General features: G+C 40.5%; 1 protein-coding gene across 2 annotated transcripts in view; it reads left to right on the top strand.

Moving 5' to 3' along the window:
- The first annotated feature begins 622 nt into the window (after positions 1 to 622).
- The window catches only part of PCSK5 (proprotein convertase subtilisin/kexin type 5), a 265,069-nt gene continuing 240,283 nt past the window's right edge, over positions 623 to 25,408 (top strand). The window contains exon 1 of one of the 2 annotated variants that reach the window (XM_038169846.2): positions 623 to 1,335. In XM_038169846.2, the coding sequence (XP_038025774.1) occupies positions 1,138 to 1,335 (198 nt within the window). In that variant the 5' untranslated portion in view covers positions 623 to 1,137. The remainder of the gene's footprint in view (positions 1,336 to 25,408) is intronic. The other variant, XM_038169847.2, reaches the window with a different exon arrangement.

The raw sequence follows: 25,408 nt of genomic DNA, 5'->3' as shown, positions 1-25,408 counted from the left end.
CCGCCGCGGCGGCGGCTCCCCGGCTCGGCCCGACAACCCACACAGCCCGGGCCGGTGCAGACGTGGCTTCCTCACACCCCACCCCACCCCACCGGCCTGCGCCACCTTCCCCACCCGCCGCCTCCCCGGGCCCCGTCCCGCCCCAACCCCAAATTGTGCCCGCCGACCGGGGGCGGCGGCCGGACCCCCGAGAGGGACCGGGCGGGAGAGGCAGCCCCGGGGCTGCCCGCGCCGCGCTCCCGCAGCCCCGGGGCTGAGCCGTGCGGGGCCGCCCGGGCTCCCCAGAGCCGGCACCGGCGGGGGCACGGCCGGGGGGGCCCCGCGGCCGCCAGCAGTCGGGAGGCCTCGCCGCAGGCCTCGCACCTCGGCGCGGCCCTGCTGGCGGGGCGGCAGCCGCCCGGCCCGGCCCGGCCCGGAGGGACCGAGGGGGGAGCCCCCGGGCAGGGGGCAGCGGGGGCTGCGGGCCCCCGGGGGGCGGCGGGGCGCGGGGCCGGCGCGGCTGCCATTTCTCCTGGCCCTCGGCGCTGTCGGGCGGGAGCGGGGGCGGGAGGAGGAGGAGGAGGAGGAGGAGGAAAAGGGAGGGAGGGGAGAGGGAGGTGGCCGAGCCGGAGTGAAGTGAGGCGCTCAGCTGCCAACACTCACACACTGCCTGCCGCCGCCGCGCTGCTCCCGGACCCCGGGCAAGAGGGGGAGAGGAGGGAAGGCGAGGCAAAGCGAGACGCGGGAGAGGAGGCAGAAGACCCCTGGCAAGGGGAGGTCAGAGAGGAGGGAAGCGCGGAGAGGGGGGAAGGAGCCTCCTCCCCGCCGAGAGACGACTTCCCATGTAGCGGGGGACAGAGGGAGAAGGCTGGCGCTCAGAAACTGTGCGAGAAGCTTTCCCAGCAAGTTACTTAATCCCCGAGGAGCAGAGGGAGGAGGGGACAGCAGTAATCACCGTTGCCGCTCATAATCACTATCCCCAGCCCCTCACCATTTGACCCGCGGGCGGTTCAATGCACTATTCCAAGCTCTTCCTAGTTTCCTCCTCGGGGTAACTTCGGAGGACGCGCCGCCGGTGTCGCCGGGAGGCGAGGAGGAGAAGAGCCTCGGAAGAAGGAAGGAGAAGTTTTGTGGGGGTTGCGTGCGGAGGAGGAGAAGATGGGCTGGAAGCGCCGCTGCTGCTGGGGAGGCGGAGGCGGCGGGGACCTTCTCTGCCGGCTCACCCTGGTGCTGGGGTTTCTGCTGCCCGCCTGCAGGACGCGCCTGTACACCAACCACTGGGCTGTGCGGATAGCTGGGGGGCTGCCGGAGGCCAACAGGATAGCTAGCAAATACGGATACGTCAATATAGGACAGGTAACCCTCCTTGCAACTACTTCCGAGCCGGGCGCCGGGCAGGGGCTCGCGGGGTCCGCTGCCGCCCCGCCGCCGCGGCAGGGGACGGGGACGGGGACAGGGAGCGGCGGAGGTGATGCCCGGGGGCAGGTAGGCAGCGGCCGGGCCGGGGGCTGCCAGCACGGCCGCAGCTCCCCCTCCGCGGCCAGGTGCGGAGCGGGGATCGGGGCTGCGCCCCGCGGAGCCGGCCGGGGGCGGGCGGGCGGCCGGGGGGCCCTGCCGGGTCTCGGCCGGCCTCCGAGGCGGCGGGGGCTGAACTTAGCACTCCTTGCCGCTTCCCTTACTCGGACGGAAAAAAAAAAAAAAAAAAAAAAAAAAAAGTAAAATTTTAGAAAATCGGAATCAAAGCGGAGCGCGTCCCGCGGCCAGCGCGCGTGTCCCCGGCGGCCAGGACGTGGCAGCCGCGGCCGCCGCCGGGGGCGTCCCGACCCCGCGGGTGGTTGGAGGCGCGGCGCGGAGAGGTGACAGCGCTGGCCCCGCTGCCCCGGCAGTGCCGCCGCCATCGGGGCCCCCCGCCCGCTGCCCCGCCGGCGGCCCGGCAGCACCTGGGCTCTGCGGAGCCTGACGGTGCTGGCCTGGGAAGCGACTGGATCCAGGCACGTCCCGGGGTCGCCCCGTGAGCAAATTGCTGGGATTTGCCGGGAGGTGCAAGCGGGGAGCAGCCGCTCGTCGCGGGGTCCCAGCCCTGTTGCCGTAGCGAGGCACGGCTGCCGTTCAAAATGTCCCGGGATCGCCTTTTCAGACAGAGGTTGCGACCGGCAGCCTCGGCTTTCCTGACCACTAGCCACAGAACAGGATTCGCGTATCGTAGGGCTGAGCAAGTCGAGCGCCTGGAATATAATTCTGTTGCACAGCTGTGTGCGAACATCCCAGCACAGTCATTCTAGACAGTAGTTTACATGAATTGAAAGTTTAGGAGTGAGCATTTACAGGTAGAGAAGGTTTCATCTCGTACGTGAGATTCACAAAAATGCAGCCGAGTTTACACAGCAGGCCTTTTACTTCATCCAGATCAAAGTGACACCCGATTTTTGTTTGTGTTGTGAGTCCCCACATACTGTATGCTTTACTCAAAAGTTTGAAGCATGCATCTCAGCTGTTCCCAATCATACCAAACCTGAATGAGACAGTTGTGCAGCATGTTAAGATGAATAATTTACATAAGAAAAGATTGAAAATGACACTGAGGCAGCACAAAACATGATGTATGAAGATGCAGGTATTTAGGCAGGTTGAGTATCAGCTTCCCTCATGGTGCTCTTTAGCAGGTAGGAAGTGTAGCTTCCTCTTAGAGGCATAGAAATTAGAAAGGAAGTTTTGGTGTCAAGATTCAACCTAGACCTTTAAATTGCCATGTTTGTGAAATGAAGGAACTCCGGGTTAAAGTCTGCATATTCCTGCTTAGACCTTTTTAGTGGAGGAACTAAACCCTCCTCCAGTTGGAGGGTTCCCTTCTTCCCCCTTTTATCTTTTATCAGGTCAACTGCCTAACTTAAGGCCTGCTTTTTTTTGTGACTTGCACATCCAAACCTCCTGTTGAATTAAGGAAAGAATGTAGTAAGCCACTGTTGCCTTCTTATGTGCCAGTGAAGTGCCATGTACATAGCTATGACATATTAATAATAGATACATTGCTGATCAGGTGTACAGATAGGAAGGAGAGAAAATAGAGACTATAAATAATGAACAACTGGAAAACATGTTACAGGATATGCAGATGAAAAGAGCATTTGTGAAGGGAGTCAATAGTTATTTAGGTATGCAGATAGGGAGAAAGCGAGTACAAGAGCAATATAAGAATGTTAAATGATGTGTGTATGAGAAAGGAAACTTCACTAATGTATTAAACTACTGATGTGTGGCTCCTTGTCTTCTGTCTGTAACCAGCCTTTAAGCACAAGACACAGGCAGTGGACATATGGGAAGAAATTCCACAGAGCTTGTTGTATGTATTTTGGATTGTTGTCATTGTGTCCCACCAACGCAAAGCTGGGGGCTCTGCCATTGTACGGTTATATATCCTGAGGAATCTTTTATGCATTTGCACAAAGTATTACAAAAATTTCCTTTCATAGATATCTTTCGAGGATGGCCAGTTCCAAGTTTATGGTAATTCCATGCAAAAACATCTCCAAGTGGTATTTCTGTGACAACATGGTTATTATATATAATGTGTATAGTGTATTTTATATATATATATATATATATATATATATATAGTGGTCAGTCTAATGTCTGCAGTTAATCTGTTCTTTTGTTCCCACCTGGTCCTTATACAACTTTCATCAGGCTGACCTGGTCACTACAATTCAGGACCTACAATTTGAGAATTGAGATCATAAACTAATCAGAATGACTCTGGTCTGGCCATACGTATACATGTAAATATATGTTTCAAAGTGTATGTGAAATAATTGTGTAACTGTATTTCTTAAAAAATACACACACAAAAAAAAGTAGATCCTGTTCTGTGAAGGTCACAGAAAAGTCACTGTGTAGAGTAGAGTAAATCACTTGATAGACATGGGTAAAAGGGAGTAAAGTAGTTTCCTTTTAAAGAAAGGAAGTCAGGAACAGTGAGTGAGATTTGGTCGTAACAGGTTTTTTTGCATGGGTTTGGAACAGTGGGGACTTGACATATAACAGAACAGAAGGTGCAAAAGAGTATGAGCAGGGGTAAAAATCTCCTGTTTATTATTGAGAGACAATTGCAAGTAATTTAAAAGTCTGTATTTGGTGTGAGATGTTGAAAGACATTCTGTTAGCTGAATACACCACCAAAACACTGAAAGAGAGAAAACAGTAAGCAAAATTCTCTGCTAGAGGCAGGACTTCCCGTGCTCAATGTCTGTATATGGTAGCAGCTAAGGCCAGCCAATTAAACTTTGGTTTTGCAGATAACATCCCTTCTAGGTAAGCTGGAATAATATGATTAAAGCTAAATGCATCAGTAAGAAGTTTACTTTTGCTTGAAGAAGGTAATTACAAGTCTCATAATAGCACACATCCATAAATAATCTGAAATAGGTGAAAAAAAAAAAACAAACACAAATGTAATGTACTAAGCGTAATGTTTCTGGTTTAATTAAATGTGAAAGTTCACCCTTAAGTAGAAAGTGCAAAAAGCTAAACTCAAGGTGTAAATACAGATGGTCCAAAGAACTGACATAGCACAAATGATGCAGAAGAACATAGTTGAAATATTCCAGAGAAAAGGTAGCAAAATTGTGTACAAAAATAAAAGTCAAGTGGGGACAATGACAAAGAAGCAAACCAGGAGGATTCTGACAGCAGCTAATTGCAAGATTAGAGCTGAAGGGAGTAGTGGAAAATGGAAGAGGGTTTTGAAGGTGTTGTTCTTGCCAGCCTGTTAATTTTGGATGATTGGAGATTTAAGATGATATGGGAGTGAGAGAGAGCAATTAGGTCAGGTTAAAAGGAGGAAACAATTTGGTTGTGTTTGTAGAGAAGTGGCACTGAAAGGTGTGTTACATTGGTCAGTGCAAACAAGATGGTAGACCCAGAAGTCACAAGCACCAGACGACATCCCTTCTCCCGCTTTTTGTTATGTGGTGCACTCTGTTGGTAATAGACAGAATTGGTTCCTCCTTTTGTTGGTACTTGTGTGATCTGGAGAATATCCTTTGAGTCTTGAAATATCTGTTACATTCATTTTCATTGCCATGGTGATGACAGAAAAGCTACAAGGCCTGTCTGAATGATTGTACCAGTCAGTCGTAAACTGATGGATGAGATGTATTTTTTAAAAAGGTCTAGAGATCACCTGCTGGTGAGCAATTGAGAACTCCTGCAACTCACAGCTTCTGGTAAACTCCTTTTGCTGTCAAACTTATCTTGAGGTCTTCATCTCTTGTAAGAGAAATTTGAAACTTCACCCTCTCTGCTTATTGGAAAGGGGAGTTTTCCATTAACTCATAGAAGATTCTGTGCTTTTCCAGGCTGCGTGTTCTGGTTCTTGTTTCCTGCAAATTGGTCCAGCAAACTGCTCATTTATCCTGCATGTTCCTTTTATGTTAACAATGTGAAATTGGCAGTAGACATGGAAGCCTGTTCTTCAAAGATGCTTGAATTCCTACAGTGGACTTAGCAAGGCTGTCATTAACTTTGCTCATCTATGGCTTGGAAAAAAATAGAGCAGCAGTGTCAACCTATAATTGTATCAGCTGTTACAGTGTCTTTTGCAAGATTCTCTTCCCCCTAGGGATGCATGGAGGTTAAGTACCATGAAAACAGAGGCAGTAGATCTCTTTGTTGACTGAGACAAAGGAGCAGGTTAGCCTTCTGGAAGTTGGTGATTATTATGATTGTGCCACCAGTGTGGAGCTTCTCATTTGGACAGCAGATCCTGCTTGAGCAGATACTTCAATCAATAGACTTTTGTCCCAAGACTTTAGACTTCAGTACTTGCTTACTGTTAATGTAAGTTCTGTGACAACCACAGCTTTGTTAAGGCTAATGAAGCAAATGTGGTGAAGCATCAGCATAAGCTACAAAAGAATCAGTCCCAAGGCCATCTGTGTCTGACTGAACTTCAGAATAGCACAAATGGTAACATCATGACTTAAATGTGTGTATACATATTTATATTTTCTTTTACCATTTATTACAGGCAATTCTGGCCTGCCATGAAGTACAATTAGTAGTTTCTCTAACAAGCGAATCCTTGTCTCATGTGAAAAAATGTCTCCACTCCTTTTGCACGAGTCTTTCAAGCAAGCAGTCTGGACTGGCAGTCCCTCTGGGACTGTGATAAGGTAGTATAATGCAAAGCAGCCAAGGAGTTGTTCTAAGTTACATGCTGGATGGAGCAATTTGGGATACACCCTGTCCCCTAGCAGCTCCTTGCTGACATATTTTACCCTTCTGTCTTGCAGTGGCTGTACTAAGCAGACATTTGTCTTGGAGTGAAGTGTTGGTCACTGACATTTTAGAAAGTTTCTTCCACTCTTGGCAGCTGCTGAGGGTTAAATATACTGAAGCACATAGTATGTATAGCATTTTGTACAATTGGCATAAATATTATGACTGTGCTAATATCATGGAGATTTGTTACTATGCAGTGAAAGAAGATACTGTATCTTTTGATACAGATATGAGAATTTAAATTATACTTATATGTCATGTTGGTTCCCATGTTTTTCCTCATTCCTTGTAAACACAGCTTCTCACTGGATATAAATCTGTGTTTAGGTGCTAAAATATTCTTGATAGCCTGGGTAAAGCTACATTGGCTTACAGAGGGATGACTTGTAAAGCATCTGAGAAGCTGGGAATGTTACTCCTGGCTCCAGTGCTGAAGGCTTTTGTGCTCTTGACCTGTTGACATAAGCTTTTCCCCTGACTTTTTCATTTATATAGATGAAAGAAGAGAAGCTTCAAGAAACTGAGAACATAAGTTTTTTGTCATATGAAAGATGTGGGCTTCAACATAAGGAAGATTTTCTGGGCTTGTGCTTTTCTAGAAATTGGTGATTCTTCATTTTCAGGAGCCAGGAGTTTCTCATTCGGGTAGGGGTCATTCCTTGAAGGTGCAAGGAAGTATGAGAAGCCACCAGCTGATACCCTGAAAGAAATGGAAGAATGAGAGACATCAAGGTATCTCCTCTGTGCCTCCAACAAGGGAGTGAAATGCTGCCTTAATTAGTATAGGAATACATTTAGGAATATACATTTAGGAATACAATATAGGAATACATAGGAATAAAAGGATCCTTCTGTTCATATTCCTTACTTAGATCTAGGCAGGAGCTGTGGATGGGTCAACACTTCTCCAAATCACATCTTTCCTTCCTAGTAATTTTTCTTTTCTGATCTCTTTCAGGGTCTAGTGTCCTACTCCCTACCCTACCCTCGGCAAGTGACAGAATACCATTTTCCTCCAGTGTTCTGCCTGTGAGAAATACATACTGTTTACAGAAAGGCACCTAAGCATGCTAAGTTGAGGGGTAGCCCAAGAGATAGATAATGCAAATACTGATGTGATTTGTAAGAAGGTATTAGTGGGAGTTTACAGACTTAATGCCAGCAAATCATACAAAGAGTTACTGAATATTAGTCCATTTCAAACCTGATTTCCCAGAGATGGCACAGAGGAGATGTTGTGCAATAAAATCAATTGATCAGCAAGAATAGGAGGAATGTCTGTTTTCCATTTTCCAAATCTGTTCCCGATGGGAAGCAAAAGAAAATTTTGCAAACTAAGTAGCTGAAATTGATAGACTAGAAAAAGCATCAAGCTGAGAAAAAACAGAGCTTGTGCTAAGATGAAGAGCCTAAAGCAGAGCCTAAAAAATTCTGACCTCTGCTGTTTTTTCCTGCCATAATTTCCACCATCTCATATGGATGACTCAGAAAACAGGATGGTCTGTCTCTACATGTAAAGAATTTCAGCTACCCAAGAATAGTAAAATAGTTAATAATATAGACAAGCCCATTAAAAACCTGTGTAGTCATGACATTGAAACAGTGTCCACTCTTGCCTAAGTTAGTAGCTGGAATAAGTTTAGTGACCTCCTGAGAACTAAAGATGCAAGTACTGGGACTACAGTATTGGAAGAATCAAAGTGAGGTGTACTCCAGACTATATGTATGTGCAGGTATAGTAGGTTTACAGAGATACAACAAGGAAAATTAAATTATTTCCTACTTGTGGTACAGAAAGTACTTTTGGGAACTGTTGGAGAATAACTAGATGGACAGATCTTTGGAAAATGTCAACACCAAAACAACATTCTTGCAGATGGGTACATGACACAAAAACAGAAAAACAGCACGTATTGGAGAATACAAAGGGTATGCCATGTCTAACTACTTCATACTTAGCAGTAATTCTCTTGTCAGTGCAGTTAAAATGAGAGGGAGAAGGGAAAGAGAGCAGAGCATACTACTACTAAATGTGAGCTTTCATTAGGAGGTAGATGAAGAATAGGATGTGCTAAATGGGTTCTAGTTATAAAGGCAATCTAATAGCCTTCATATGCTGTTGTAAAATGAGGGAAGATGAGAATCTGGTTTTACAGCATAGTAGTCAGGCTACAAATTATGTGATGATTTTTTATTTAGAGCCCTTAGGCAAACACACACTAAATTATACTTTTAAGAATAGCAATTAGTTGCAAACCCAATTTTCAGATGGCAGTGTTTGTGGGAACTACTCCTCTCAAGCAAGATGAAGTGGACCAGGCTGGATGAAAATGGAAGAGGAGGAAGAAATCAGTAAAACATAGTAATGAAAATCAGTAGTGTGTCATATGTCTGGTACATAATAGCTGACAGTTGTAGAAGTCATGGGATGGGGGGAGATCTCTAGAGATCACCTTATCCATTGCCATGTCCTTAAGAGGACCATCTATGCCTATCTCTTTCATAGCAGACGTTTAAACACTTTTCAGACATCTTCCCTGAAGAAGCTCCACAGTGCCAGGCCACAGCCAATTGCTCCTCTGAACTACAAGCTGCAACAATCTTCCTGCAGTTCAAGGCTGGATTTCTTATTTCTTCAGGGACATAAAGAGTAATAAAATCAGAAAAGTTGTAGCATTTAATTCTTCCTTGCACCTATTTTTGGCTTTTTTCATACAAGCCCAGTTCTTTCCCGTGTTTCAGATAGGTCATGGATTCACTGTTCTTTATAAGAGAACCACATCTTGGAAAACGAGCTGTTACAGCTTTACAGCTGAGAATAGCATACGGATTTCTTCAGGTGTCTGGAGGACAGCACTGCTGTTTGTGTAGCCCATTATGGTGTTTGTCTTTCCTGTAGCCGTATGACATTGTTGACTTAGTTCAGCTTGTGGTCTGCTATAGCTCACACACTGATTCTGCCAAATTCCTAGCCAGTTGTTCTCCAGCCTGAATTTGTCCAATTGTTAATTCTTGGGTACATGTAGCACTGTGTATATTCCCTTTCTGAATTTTGCCCTGTTTTTTCCAGACCTCAGTTTACAATTTGTCAATTTTGAATTCTCCTCCTGCCCCACAATGTACTTTAAGGTCCTCGCTGCTTCTTCATCTATGCTATCCTTTATGGGTGTATTTCCTATGCCACTATTTAGATCAGTTTCCTATACCACTATTTTAGGTCAGTGAAAATATTGACCAAAACCCATTTCTAGAGGAACTCTAGCAGGCAGTCATTTGCATTCCCCTGCAACGAATGAATGTATCAACATTATTTACATAGTTTTGACCTGCTATTCCATAGCTTAATGTTGGGCTCTATATCAGGAATTTGACAGGGACTGTTAATCAAGTAGTACTTGGATATAAATACAGTATGTAACTTACAAAGCATTGTCTCAAAATGAACATGAAAATCACAGGGATATTTAATAGGACTGGATCATCAGTTCATCAGCCATTGCTGTTATAAACCTTAACAGGGTTCATTAAGTTGATTTCTTTCCCATATTTCAAACAAGTTAAAACTAACAAGTTTTAAAGTGGTTATGTTACTTGTAGCAGCATACATCTATTTGTTCCTGTGCTTAAGTGGCTTGTCTGTTTCTCAAGTACATTTGTGGGGGAACCCATCTTCAATTTTGCTGCTAACTTCTGGTTTCCTGTTAGAAGATTGGCTTTGTGCTTCCATGGTCATCCTGTCTGCAGTGTTTCAACTGAAATCTGTTTGCCTTGACCAGAAAAGATGTCCAGCGTGTACAGAGCCTCCCTACTGCTTTGTACGATGTCATAAATAATTCTCTAGGCTTTGTCAGACAAGATATTTGCAATATTTCATTTGCATGTTTTGCAGCTGTGTTCTCTGGTTTTGTGTTTGACCAGTATATCTTTCTCTTCCTCGCCAAATGATGAACTGTAAAATCACAAAATAGGAAGATGCATATGTCAACCATGGAGTTGAATAATTATATGGTCCTTAGTGAGGAGTTGTGGCGCTCTTCGTCACCTGCCAAACAGAAGAAACGGCATGATCAAACAGAAGCCTGCTTGCCAGAGATATATATCTTAAGAGAGTAAGTGATTATTTGGCAACATGTTGGACCCAATTTCATTGATATTTACACAATGAAAAACTCTTTGGAAAAAAAAAATGGTGGCAAGTCCAGAAGAGTATCAGAATTACACCATGAAATGTAACCAGAACAGCTGGTGTGGATTCTTGCTAGCTACATGATGGTACATGACAGAGATGAGATTGTAAAAGGTGCATTAGCCAGGCATAATCATGGATCATACAGTGCTAAACAAATCAGGAAAGAAAAAAAAATTGTCAGCACAGACTCTTCTATGTAGAAGGATTTTGCTCTCACAGTGACAGGATACTTCGATAAGTGAGGAATATACATCAGCAAAGGGCCTTTTTTTCATTTTAATTGAGTTAAAGCTTTTCTCCTTTTTTGAGACACTTTTGTGCCAGCAAGGAGTAGGCATCATTTATGTTTGTTTTCAGGGCCAATCCAGAGTTACAGAGATGTTACAAGTTAAATTCAAAACCTTTGCTACATTTCCATACTCATTCAAACTGGAATAAAAACACTTCTGTGTTTTTAAAAAACTCTTTTAAAAAATATTAAAAAAAAAACAAACAAACAAACTCCTTTGTGCAACAGTGAGTGCTTAGTGGGTGGCAAACATGTTACTGAGTAGTGCTGTGTGGCTGACATTCAAGCCTGCAATTAGACGATGTTCTCCTTATTTTAAATATTTAGCTTAATCAATGGTAGCATGTAGCCTCCCTTCTGGATAAATGTAGGTTTTTATTTTTTATTTTTTTACTTTTACGGATATTTTTTTTTCTTTATAAAGCATATTAACACAGTAACCTGATGTCTTAAAAACAAACAGCAAAGAAAATGCACACTGTCTTATAGCTCTAAGGCCAGTAGTATGGCATCTAAAGATATTTCCTGTAATGTTTTTGTTCATGTCAAAAGCCTTTATTCAGACAGACCTGTAAGGATGCAAGGGCACTTTGAGTCAGTTGGGAGATTCATCTAGCCTGTCTGCCTATGGCAGTGATGTTACATTACTGTTTGTGGGAGAGAAAGAACAAAACAAGCATCTGATGCCTCTTCCTCATAGCCACTTCAGCTATTTTCAACTCAGGAGACTGCCTGAAGTGGATGTGATTTCTGTATACTTAGAAACTCTTGATTTTATTTATTTATTTATTATTTATTTTGTCCAAATGCTTGTCCAGTGTCCCAATTAGAAGTAAAGTTTCAGCATCCACAGTATTGTTTGGCATAGTTTTTGTTTGTTACTTCATTGTATGAAGAACCACCTGTCTTCTGTTTGCTTTAGGCTTGACTCCTACTAGTTCCATTTGATGACACTTGAAAGACAGTGAAAGTTGATCTCTGTTCACTCTTCCTATGCCACACTTTTCTGAAATTTCCCCCTCAGTTGTCTCTTCTTTAGACTGAAGACTGTTAGCTTACTTACCTATTTCCCATGTGGAAGATGTTCAGTATCTTGGTTTGTCTCTCTTCTGCAGCTTGGAAACTTTTCCAGCTCTTCCATTTCCTCTTTGAACAGAGGGGATCAGAGTGGCACAGAGCACTCGAAGTATGGCAAACTCTTGGATTGTTTTCACAGTGTCTTCTTGATGTTCTCTGCTTTGTTCTCAATATTGTTATTGATCATTTTTAGTATGTGCTTTGCTGTTGGGATTTCTACCAAGCTGAGGTGCTGTGACTACTAGCCTGTTGTACCGTTAAGGTTACACTCAGTGGTACTCCTAAGGTTACTCCTCAGTGGTACTGGGCATCTCAAAACACTTCATCTTAATGTGAGGTTTGATGTGTGCACCAGTTCATCTACATATGTCTATGCTGGATTTAATTTGTTGTTTTGTTGTTGTCACTGGATTTTGCAGGGTCCTTCTGCAGCTCATGTACAGCCAGCTGCAGTCTTTACATCTGTGATTGTTGACAGTAGCTGACAGCTACTCCTCATTTCTCACTCCTTTTTCCATGTCATTTTTCGTGAAATAGCATAGGTCCCAGAAAATGTTTTTGCACAGATCCCAGAGAAACTCCAGCAGGGACCTCCTTCCATTGTGGAAAGCTAATTACTTTTTAATAAACAAATAACAAATTGCTCCTAAACTATGTTTTTAGTAGTCTAATGGATTGTTTGCTTCTGCAAGGACCTTATGGCATGGGTTCTTAATTTCCTAAAAGCTGTTGATAAGAGACACTGTGAAAGCCTTTTGGAAGTCCAAACAAGGTATAGCTCTCTGGCCACCTTTTTCTGTATACTCGGCCTCTTCAAAGAACACTAAAAGTTTTTATGGCAGAATTTTCCTCTAACTATTTCCAAAGAGGTCCTTTTTTCTCTGTGTTCATTAGTTCTCCCATCTCTTACATTTTCTGCTCATTTACCTCATAGTGACTTGCATGTCCAAAGTGGTTCAGATTGCCTTTTAAAATTGACATCAATTGGTCACTCACTTGTCCTGAAATATGAAATTTTTTTTTTTTTTGTGAGAGATTTCATGCCACTACTTGTACTACTTTAAATTATTTTAAATTACTGAGCTTTTTTATTCATCTGTATCATCCTTATTCCTTCCAAACTCTGTCTTGCAGAATATTTGAACTTAAAGTATCATATCTCAAGTAGTCTATCTGATCTGAACGAAAATAAACAAAACTATGTAATGCTCAACTGTGAAAAATCTTTAATGTTCTGTGAACATGCTGGGCTCTGTCCAGTAAGCCAAGTGTGAACGAACAGCAATGGCAGGGTTTTAAGCTAAGAAAGTTCCCCTACCTTTCTTGCAAATGAGTAGCACAGCTTCCCTGCAGGAATGGACTACGGAATGAGCTCTGTTTTCTCTCAACCAACCAACCAACCCCCATCCTGTGCAGGAAGCAGTAGTTTTACCAGCTGGAAGCGGAGAGGAGCCAGTGCAGATACCTGAACTGTGGTTTTCCAGCTCAGATTAGATTTTTATGCTCTTAAAGGAAAACGCTCCTCTCACTGGACTTGGAAGAGAGTCTCTGAAATTCAGCTCAGCAAAGCAGAGCACTGCAAATTTGCAGTGTGTAAAGGCCTCAATTATCTGTTAGCATGAATATTAGAAATGCATTTGCATATGCTCTGACTGTAACAGAGAGTCTGATGGACCAGAAGTGTCCCATCACTGTCACATGACAGGAGCTTCAGTCCCAACTAGTGTTGCAGCATTAACTTCAACACTGTTTGCTTCTTGAAAGATTCTGCTCTACTCCATTATAAACCAAATTAGCCCCCTCCTTTGGATATAAAGCACAATGTTAGTATGGTTTTATTCACACCTTGTATGTAAAGTACAAGGTCATTACCAGAGAAGACACATAGAATATCTGGGATTTCCTTGATGCTCTGTCACATGCCCATACATTACTGTCATTACACCTTTCTGCCTCTCTGGTCAAGCAAACTTTTGCTTCAGCTCAGAGAATTTTGAATATCCTTTGTGTTTGAGCAGACCTTTATGTTTGAGCAGTTCTTTTGCCAGTGCATGATGATCATGGAGAACTGAAAAGTCACAAAGACATCACCTGGGAAAAATGATAATTAGGAGTAAACAGGGTTGCTGAGCCCTTCTAAAAGAGTGAACCATCCTCTGGCTTAAGGGGTCTCTGGACTGTGTTGGAAAGGGCAACTACATGCATCTTATCAATAAATGTTTTTATCATTGCAACAGACTGCTCTTTTGGAAACTTTCTTAGACATAAATACCATTCCCATCTTGCGAAATCTGAATAATTTCTGGGAACTAGGAATATTAATCTGACACATTTAACTGCACAGTGTGCAATTCTAGCAGTGACTGCAATCTGGGTTGATTTCTTAATGTTTCTGGCCTTGTAGGACTGGTACACCACAGAAACAGATGTTTCAAAATGGAAATCAAAATCCATTTATAAAACATAATTCATAGTTTTATTCAATTCATTGCTACCATTCTAGCTGACAAAGTTTTCCCTATTTCAATATTCTGTTACCAATATAAGAAATGTACAGCAGAAACATTTCTCCTTTCACCAGGAAATTCACTCTGAGGTATGTGGCTGAGCCTTCACTCAGCCTTCAGGTCCTACAATTCTACACTCAAAAAACAAACAAACAAACAAACAAACAAAAAAACCAACAAAACAAACAAACAAAAAAAAAGGCCATCAAGGAATAGTCTTTAAATGTGTGAAATTTACTTTGTGTAAGCTTTGACCTGAAGTTTTTCATTGATTTTAGAAAATTTAGATATTTCATTATGAGCTACAATTTGCTCTCAAATCTCCCTGACTTTAATCTATAGTCTGAAATCAGTTCAAAGCTGGTAGACAGGTCTAGGCATTGTGATGATAAGTTTACCTAAAATAAAGGACATGTTCCTTGTTGAGGTCTGTATTCAAAACAATTAAATTTCTTCATTAAGTGCTTATCACAGCTCCCATTAAATACAGTGGAGGATCCCACTGATTCCAGTCAGCACTGAATATATAGCTCTTCCAGCACAATGGAAGCTGGTATAGTAGGAGAGACCTGTATATTTCTCAATTAATACATCACATTTTTCTCTGTTGTAATTGGAGATAGCTATTCTTAGGTTTACCTGCCTATGCCTAGAATTAACAGATCTATTTAAAAAAAAAAAAAACACTTCACTACACATTAGTTATGATGATGTTGATGTTTTCTTTCTTACAAGGCTTGAATGGTACATAATAAAATAATTTTTAAATTGTTTTTTTATTTTTTTACTTGCTTTTTCTTTGCAAGTGCCTGTAGATCTTGTCAGAGAGAGATTTATTTTTTTTTTCTGAATTACTAAGCCTCAGAAACAAAAAGATTCTCTCCAGAAACTGTTACTCTTATGAATAAATTGTTGCTCAATTTGTTTTATCAAAATCCATGAGATTATCTGTGGGTGTAGAGATTGTTATATACCTAACAATTACTGGCAAACCTGACTGTTATACAAAGGAGTATACATTTTGTACAGTTCTAGCACTGACAAAGTAAAATAGGAAAATGTATCAGCATCTTGCCTGGTTCTGGACAAGTTGTGTGTTAATCTGTGTTCAGTTAAGCCTGCTGTACAGAGTGGTACATCATCAGGCTTTAATACAGGACAAAGTGATAAAGTGTGATGTAGGTTCACTGTAAAGAGCATTGGATTTAATGCCTACACACATCACACAGATGAACTTAACCCAGTCCTAGATATTCCCATGAGTCACTTCTTTATTACTCTTCCGTAAATTATATTGGTGATAGAGGAGGAAATTACTTAAATCAAGTCTCATGAGAAAGTCAGTTAAATGAAAACATTGTACGTACTAGAACCAATAAGACCTGAATTCAGATTTGCAAGACAAAGTACAGTGTGAAAAGGTTTATTGCTGGCAATATAAATGTTCACTGGAAACAGTATGACTACTGTAGGCCACTGCATTAGTCATTTTGAATGTTATAAACTCTCTTGCTATTAACGTGCTTAAGAGTTTTATACTGATGTTTAAACAACTGGGTAGAGATATAATGGCATATCTAACTTGGCGCCCAGTTCTTAAATCTTTTACTCATACAAGTATTCCCTTTAGATTTGATTTCCCTTGATTTGTGCCTCTTAAATTCCATTAGCTTCAACAGAGTTATTTCTGATTTATGGTTTTGTAAATCAGAAGGAACTTGATCCCATTGGAACTGGTCAGATGTTTACAAGTTTCAGGACAGGGACGATGCTTATTAAATATTTTATGATTAAGATTTAAAAGGAATACGAACATTCTTTACTGTGAAACTTCTCTCGCTGTAGTTTGTTAAAAAAGTAAAACCTATTTCTTAACTACCCTTTGTACTGCTTGCATGACTGGAATAGCAGTGTCAGAACTTTGTCAAATCACATTACTCTGCGGTATTATAATTGCATATCAGAGAGTAAAGATTAGGAAAAAACAATAATCCTTACAGTTTGGAGTAGCTAATAATGTATGGAATATAGCAGTTCTGTTTGCTACTTAAGTAAACATTTGCGATATAGAACGAGAATCTATCCTATTTCTCTCATTGTCATTTTATGTTTGTTCAGTAATACAACATGAAATAGGATTGGAAGTCAATAAAATAACAACAAAGCTCATTTCAGGCAATGCAGTATATCATTTAGTTATTTTATATTACAGAGTAGTGAGTTGTTAAAGAGGAAAAAAGATTTCAGAATGCAGTGGCAATTTAGTGGACCCCTTGAGAATATAAAGGTATTTGTTTCCTATCTGATGGCTTCATTATGGGGGTGGTTTACTGAAACAAACATTACCATATTGCCTAGCAGCTTTGTAGATACAAATAACATTTGTTATGGCTTGAACTTGCAATGGATGATGGTATATAACTGTGTTGAAGTCACTTAAATGTTGGAGAGGTCAAGTTTGTTCATTCAGCTGAACATAAATACACTGCTTGTTGCACTCATTTTTACTTACAGAAATGAGGTGGTGACTCATTGGGCTTCACAGAAGGGCATGAACTATCAGTTTACATTGCACTGCTTTGTGTTTTGAAAAGAAACAATAGAAAAGATTAATGGAAAAGGAGGCAGTAATTGATTTCCTTTTGAGGATTTTCATGAAATGTTTAATGTTGCCCTGGAACTGAAACCCTCACGATCGCGGGTTGCTGAGCAACCTTGTTTTACTTTATTTGATAGGGACATGAATTTTCCAATTGCTGTGATGCCTCCTTAGGCAAAGGACACTGGGACACTGGGGCTATAATTTGGTAAGGTCTATAGGTGTGAAGTACTTGGACAGTAAAATTTCATGAGAGATGTGAAAACGGCTTTGTTCTCTATCTCATGGAAGAACAAACGTACTTCATACAAAGATCTGCTTTGAGGGGTCCTAGCTCCTCCCCCCCTCCAAAAAAAAAAAAAAAAAAAAAAAAAAAAATTCTCTGTGTTTATTAGTTTTTAGCTGCTTATTTCTTACAGCTACAACCTGTTGGTTAGTCCTACTGAGGAGGTGGATGAAACTCTTCCTTACTGACATTAAAAGATTTCAAGTACTGTGGTCAAATTCCTTGTGATCTGGCATTTGAATAATCAACATGATACCCTCTAGTACCATATAACCATAGATACCCTCTACTTGCCACATTATATCCATTCTTAGCTTCACTGAGGACTTACTCTATGTCCTCATCTCTTGGGAAGTGGTATCACGTAGCAGAGATGATGTTCATAAGGTAGGCAACACAGTTCAGATTCATGGAGGGCTGCCAGCTCTTGCCCTCCTTTAAACATTGATGCAAGTTCTTGTTCTTGGAGCTGCAGCTGAGAAAGGTAGGGGGCCAGCCTCAATATCTGTTTCTTTCATCATTTTTGGAAGTGATATGAATCTACCATAGACAGGTCTTGTATGACCTGTGGTGTATAATGCACCATTCTTTTCATTGCTCATCCATGTAAGACTCAAACATCATTTTCATCTGCTCTGTATTCAGGCAGCTTTCTGTTGGTTTTATTTAACTGCCTGATGTCTTCAGGATTTTTCTTTGTGTGATTTGGCTTGTTTCTTTGTTTCTTTTGCTTTTAGTAGTAGCCTTGTTTGTAATTAAATACGATCAAATATGTATACAGTTTTATTTTTAAATAAAAACAGGTAACCTTCCTCCCCTTTCACAGGAGAGATTCCCAAATTTACAGGATGTGAATGAATATATAATCCAAAAATGCTACCACAATCCTCTTTGGAAGATTTGTTCATCCTGTTTAGTAGGGTAGATTAAATCAATTATTCTTAGTGTGATTAAGTGTGTATTAACATAAAGCTGTCATACAGTTCTAATTAATATCTTTTTAATATGTGAACTTACTTTATGGTTCACAATACTTCTGAGACCTATAACCTCTCTATAAATCAATGTTTTCCCATTCTTGCAAATAAAGTTGTACTACAATTTAGCTGTGTTACATTCTAAAACATTTATTTTTTACTTAAACAAAATATTTTATGCTGGTATTTGTTTTTTAGTGTTTTTTCTTTTTTTTTTTTTCTTTTTTTTTTTTCTCCAATTAATTCCAAATACTAAATAAGGTTACCAAAAAATCATTAAGTACTGCAGTTGCCAAAAGCAGAATTTCATTTGACAAAAGTTGTTTTAAAACACAGATGTGGAAAGTAACCTGTATGCTGAAAGTATGGTCTAGGAAGCTTTGTGCAATGTACCTGAATTTCATAGAAGTTATGAATCAATTACTGGTTGTAGAGGAAAATTATTTTTTATTTATTTTGTGAAGTATATGTTAAAATATATTTACAGCAGGACATCTCTCTATTTAAAAAAATAGAACATTGAAATTCTAAAATATTTTGGAGAATCTAACTAGGAACATATAGTTTACATTTAAATATGAATTCTAATTTGAATTAAATTTTACTTGTTGTTTAGAATTGATACTTAAGACTTTATATTTAGATTATATTCTGGAACCCAACCAAAAGCCTTGACAAGAAAATCTACTAAAAAGAATATTTTTGTAGCAGTAGTCCACAGTGGAATATACGAACTTATGTAAAGAATTTCTGCTGCAAATTGATATGTTTTATGTTCTTTTTAATCTGAGAATTTTAAAGCTTCCTAACATATGCATAATGATTCAAATTCACATTAAAATTTGCAAAGTGACTTAGAAAAAAACTCAGTATTAGAAATTAAAATTCACTTCAGGATTTTTTATCCTATTAGCAAAGCACGATAAAAGTTTAAATACTATAGAAGTTATTATTTATTTATTTATTTATTTATTTATTTATTTTCCATTAAAAGATTTAGTGTGCTGCATTAATTTTAAAGTAAAATGCAACAGGATGTAGGCAACAGCAGTAGCATTCTTATCTGAGAGAACATTATGTAGAGCTACTTTATTTTAATGACTCTGTTATTCCTTTTTGACATCACCGTTTAAAAATCCAAATGGTACTTTTTGAGTTCAAGGTAAGTGCCCAAATAGCTGAAACACAAAGGAAAAATACAAAAGAAGTCAGGAGTGACATATATTAATTCAGTAAGGTTATGAATTTTTTTCCTTGTCTGAAAAGGAGAGGAATTTTCAAGGGTAAAGTCTTGGCACATTCCTAGAATGTGAAGAGATATAACCTGATTTATTTATATGGAAAATGTGATGTTTCTATTACAACAGGTATGTGGCTTAATTTATCTGTTTGTGTTGAGGTTTTGTTTGTTTTCCATATGCCAGTGGTCCAGGAGGGTTTCTCCTTTTTTTCCGGCTGAACTCTTCTGTCTTCCAGAGACTTCCTAGATTTAAGAAGCTAAGCAAGAACTGTTGGTTACAGTATAGCATTTTTATTGAGGTGATGGTGTTTATTGTTTCATTGTATCTGAATTACCATGGAGGAGACCTGATGAGTCAGGTCAAGCCCAGCTTGTTCAGGGTGTCACTGCTCAGAAACAGCAGCACTCTGCAGATGCAGCAGGTCCCCTTGCAGTAAACCTGAGAGGAAAGGAACATAAGAGGAGAAGAGATATGAACTGTCAAGTTAGGTTATGATTACCTCGAGCACATACAGAGCTGTTTGCACAACTTGGGCTGTTGAATTTATATTAGCTAATTGGGCTTAAAATAGAACTGAGAACTGGGTTATTTGTGTGTTTGAGCATAGCTGGAGTTCATGCTTTCAGTGTAGTCTGGGTCTGTAGTCTGAGGTGATGTGTGTTCATACCAACGTCACCTTGCTCGAACTCTTTCAGATAGCCAAGTTTGGGAACACCGAAAGTGCACTTTTTCCCCACACCCAGTAGATATTCTTGTAATGTATATATTTCTCGTAATATAGAGACTCAACATCATTATTTCCATCCTTTAGCCTTGTCTTCAAAGTAGTATTACCTTGCTTGCTTCTGCAGCTCAAGACAAGACCAGTGCTAGTGGTTTCTGCTTGTTTTTTACTGTTATTAAAGAATCTGTTTTAACTCATGCAGGGTAGTGTATGATACCAGCCCAATAGGGAACTAGCAGACAGCTTAAATATTTGGATAGAAACAAACTGGAATTTGAGGTTTTAGGCCGAGTAATGTCCTGAGAGCCTTTTCTGTCTCTAAAATGTTTTATGTTCTGATCTATGTGGGAGCCCCAAATTGTCCAGAATTGAAAGAGAGAGAGTGTTGTACCTCACTGTGGTGTGCCGTATGTGGATAAACCTTGCTATTATTTCTTATGAATGATATATAAGTAAGTGAAATTCCCTATTCTGTTGACAATGAAACAAAGAAAAACAAACAAACAAACCAAAACAAACACACTACTTTTGATTAGAGGTTAAATATGAGAGATAGAGAACCCCCATGTCAGTCTACAGGCCAGACAAAACAGCAGCTCTGCAGCCACTCTCATGGTGGTTGCTCCTCCAGCCTTAGCTCGGTGGAATGCTGTCTCAACGGTGAGATTTTGGGCAAGAGAGATGGATATTAGGAAAATGTGGTCACTAGTGCAGTATTTTACAGGAAAACAAGTGGTAACAACAACAAAAAACAGTATACAATTTCGCTGCCGGGCTTTGGATGAACATGCTTTTTCAAGATATGGGTGCTTTAATTTGCATAGGGCCATGAAGACTAACAGCATTTGCAGGGCCTTCTTGCCTCTAAATGCTTAGAATAGAACCCTGTCTATGAAATATATCCTAAGTCTGTAAGGAAAAAAGAAGGAAAAGAAACAACAGTTTTCTGTAGTAGCATTGAACCTGTTTTCACCTGTGGATAAAGGTGGGCCAAGAGGGGTCAGAATTTAGGGCTGTGACCACAGCTCCTCCACATCCGTTATAGCATGATGTGCATCAAAGGAGCATAAGCTGTATTGCAAGCTGTGTCAATATTTGGTTCTGTTAAAATGCTTTGTAATACTCAGTTGGTTTCACTGGCATGTGAAACAGGGACAAAAGCTATGATACCAATGCATTTTGTTTCAACCTTCTTGGACTGAAATGTGTTCATTTTTCACAGAATCACAGAATTTCTAGGTTGGAAGAGACCTCAAGATCATCGAGTCCAACCTCTGACCTAACACTAACAGTCCCCACTAAACCATATCCCTAAGCTCTACATCTAAACGTCTTTTAAAGACTTCCAGGGATGGTGACTCCACCACCTCCCTGGGCAGCCTGTTCCAATGCCTCACAACCCTTTCGGTAAAGAAGTTCTTCCTAACATCCAACCTAAAACTCCCCTGGTGCAACTTAAGCCCATTCCCCCTCGTCCTGTCACTAGGCACGTGGGAGAACAGGCCAACCCCCACCTCACTACAGCCTCCTTTAAGGTACCTGTAGAGAGCAATAAGGTCGCCCCTGAGCCTCCTCTTCTCCAGGCTGAACAAGCCCAGCTCCCTCAGCCACTCCTCGTAGGACTTGTTCTTAGGACTTGTTCGTAGGACTTGTTCACCAGCTTCGTCGCCCTTCTCTGGACCCGAAAACAAAGGATGTTTTGCTGCAAAACATCCTTTCCTCTTTGTATTGTGACATTTTAAATGTTTTAAAATTGAAGCAGAGTTGAGGTATTTTTTTCAAAATGAGATGATGATAGTAATCCTGGGAGAAATATAGTCTGAGCCCAGACATCCAGGTAATTCTTCTCTTCAAAAACAAAACCAAATAAATAAAAATCAGTGTATTATTTCACTAGATAAGAAACTGTTGGGAAGGTATTTCTTGTGCTCCTTTCCATTAACTTGAAGAACTTCCCTGCTCATGCTCTAATGCATAGAAGTTTCAGAGAGCTTAATCATATCTGTCAGTTTAGAGATTATAAATACATCCTTAAGGTATACTTAACTGGTAACTTTAGCATTTATATTTCCTCATAGAGTTTGTGAGGACACTCATATGTGAACTTAGATGAATTCATTCAGTAATTATGTCCTAGATTATTTTAATACTGCCTTAAAATATGAAATTGCATATGGAACAAATATAATCCAAGGACAAAGTTTATCTCTTGTTTCAATGTATCCATTTTCTCAACTTTAAAAAGAAAACCAGGCCTAATAAACATGAAATTAATCTGTATATGTGGATGCTTTAGTTTTCTGGGATTCTAGTATTATATTGTAGGATTGTAATTTCTGTGAATTATTTTATTCTTGAATAAGTGTAGCATAGTACTTTTAAAATTTATGTATATATCCATTTGAAGTTTTCAGTGATGAAGCTTACTTCCAAAAAGAGTGGGTCTCCCTGGCTACTGCCACCCATTCTCCTTGCTTTTCACCAGGCAATTCCTCAGGAATGTTTCTCCATCTCATTTTAAAGAGATCGGGTCTCCCAGGTCAAAAAGGAGATTACAAAGATTTCCCAAGGATAAAACAGCTAAATTGCCATCAGTCTCTAAGGTGGTTAGCTGTGCAGTCTGGTGTTTCTGTCTTTGCATTGCTTTTCCTCTGAGGGTGCCTCTAAGACCTGGTAGTTAAATTATAAAAAAAAAAAAAAAAAAAAAAAAAACAATTTAACAAGAACATCCATAATGATAAATTTTATTGTGCTATATTTCCATAGTTTAACTATTCTCCAAGTAGTCCAAGGATTTGGAAGGTCTAAGTAAATTCCCATTAAGGGAAAAGAGGGCAATAAAATTTTTAATAACATTGGTGTTACCTTACTGTGAGAGGCACTGGCAGTTAGTGCATATGAATTAAATTCCATTTAAAAAGTTAGGGATTCCTTTATTTTATTGACAGTTATGAACTAAAGCTGTAGACCTCACTATTTTTAATAATAATTATTATTATTACTACTACTACTACTAATTATTATTTATTAAGTGCTATTATATGAAAACTGGCCACACCTCGAAGGCATGACATTACAATTACCACACGTAATTCTACAGGCTTCTTCTGTCTCCTGAGTACAAGGTCTCTGAGGCAGTACAGCCATCAGACAATAGAAAGCTTCAGGCTTTCCCTCTTTGGTTAGAATGTAGAGCAAGCAGATCACTCTAGTCTCTTCTGTTGTGGCTAGTTGTTATGGTTTAACCAGGACACTAGTGCTGCTAAACTGTATGACCTCCAGGAGTCCAATTTGGCCATCTCCTAATTCTGCTGTTGTGGATGCCCTCAAAGGTGTCAGCTATGGTTTGACCTTAAATAAATAAATAAGATCTCCAAACTTATACAAGACAAACCATAGAGAACTGGGTGATGTCGAGATTTGTGTAGCACAAAAATAAATAATTAAATAAAAATCCCTAAAATATAAGTTTCTGTTTAGGCAGTGCTATGTAGGAGTAAAATACAATTACCTGAATTACCTACTTGAGCTGTATCTTTTCAATAATGCACGTTCTTGCACACAGATACACATACTATTGTGTGCACACAGTTGTAAGTCCATGATTCCTGGTGGTGACAAGGTCCTTAAAAGGTCCATAACCTTTGTTATGACATTCATTGTCCTACAGGCTGTTCAACTGAAAATAAACTCTAGTTAATATAGTTACAAGTGATACAGCCGTATACACTAATGTCCTTATTTTCCTTTTGGGCTAACATCAGCACAGAAACTGATTTTCGATCTAACTCAAGCTATATCATAGAATGGTTTGGATTGGAAAGGACCTTAAAGAACATCTCGTTAAAAGCAGGGACACCTTTGTGAGAAACAATCTGTAGCCAGTAACAGGCTCAGGTGAGGATCTCAGTGAAGTAGCATTTTTATTCGCGATTCAACGGTGTGCATCCTTCAAGCAGGAATTCACAGCACAAGTATATCATAACCTTATATTCCCTATTACCCAACACTTGATTCCTCCTATTTCTTCATTGGCTGAGTACTACAGGTTCACAAACTACTCAACACTCGTTACTATGCCATATAAGTACAATTTTATTTGACCAACCTTTAATTTTTAATTTTTTCTTTTTTTTTTCTTCTTCTTTTGTGACTAGAGAGCCTGTGATTTTTTTTTTGTTTTTACTGATTTCATGCTGCTTGTTTTGTTTTTCTTAGCTATCCTTCTTATTTTGGGACAGTGGAACCTTCCCCTTATCTGCTTAACACACTCCCCACTGTTATGCCTGCGCAGTCACTTTTAAATATACAAAGTTAGTGAATTTTTCCACTGCAAAGATAGTACTTTATTTCTCACACCTACCACTAGAGCAGGCTGTTAAGAGCCCCATCCAGCCTGACCTTGAATGCTTCCGGGAATGGGGCACCCAAAATTTCTCTGGGCATCCTGTTCCCGTGCTTCATTACCCTCATAACAAAGAATTTCTTCATTATATCTAATATAAATCTACCCTGTTTTAGTTTAAAGTTATTACCCTTTGTCCTACTGCTACATGCCCTTCTAAAAAGTATAAGGTCACTCTCCGGTTTTGTTGTAGCCTCCCTTTGGGTATTGGAAGGCTGCTGTAAGGTCATCCTGAAGTGTTCTCTTCTCCAAGCTGAACACCACCAACTTCCTCAGCCTGTCTTCATAGGAGAAGTGCTTCAGCCCTCTGATCATCCTCATAACCCTCCTCTGGACTTGCACCAACAGGTCCGTGTCCTTCTTATGTTGGGGGCCTCAAAACTGAAGGCAGCATTCCAGGTGGGGTCTCACGAGAGCAGAATAGAGGGGGAGAATCACATCCCTTGACCTGCTAGACATGCTTCTTTTGATGAAGCCCGGGATACAGTTTGCTTTGTAGGCTGCAAGTGCACGTTGCCATCTCATGTTGAGCTTCTCATCCACCAATACCCCCAAGTTCTTCTCCTTTTCAATCTGTTCTTCACCCAGCCTATATTTGTGCTTGGGATTGCCCTTACCCTTATGCTGGACCTTGCATTTAGAACATAATGAAGTTCACACCTATCAAGCCTGTCTAGGTCCCTCTGGATGGCATCCCTTCCCTCCAGCATGTTGACCGCACCACACAGCTTGGTGTCATCAGAAAACTTGTTGAGGTACACTCAGTCCCACTGACTGTGTCACTGACAAAAGTGTTGATCACAATACCAACACCTGAGAAATTTCATTTGTCACTGACTTCCATTTGGACATTGAG

The sequence above is a fragment of the Anas platyrhynchos genome, chromosome Z, assembly GCF_047663525.1.
Source record: "Anas platyrhynchos isolate ZD024472 breed Pekin duck chromosome Z, IASCAAS_PekinDuck_T2T, whole genome shotgun sequence".
NCBI classification, from domain to species: domain Eukaryota; kingdom Metazoa; phylum Chordata; class Aves; order Anseriformes; family Anatidae; genus Anas; species Anas platyrhynchos.
This window is presented reverse-complemented; position numbering and strand designations above follow the sequence as displayed.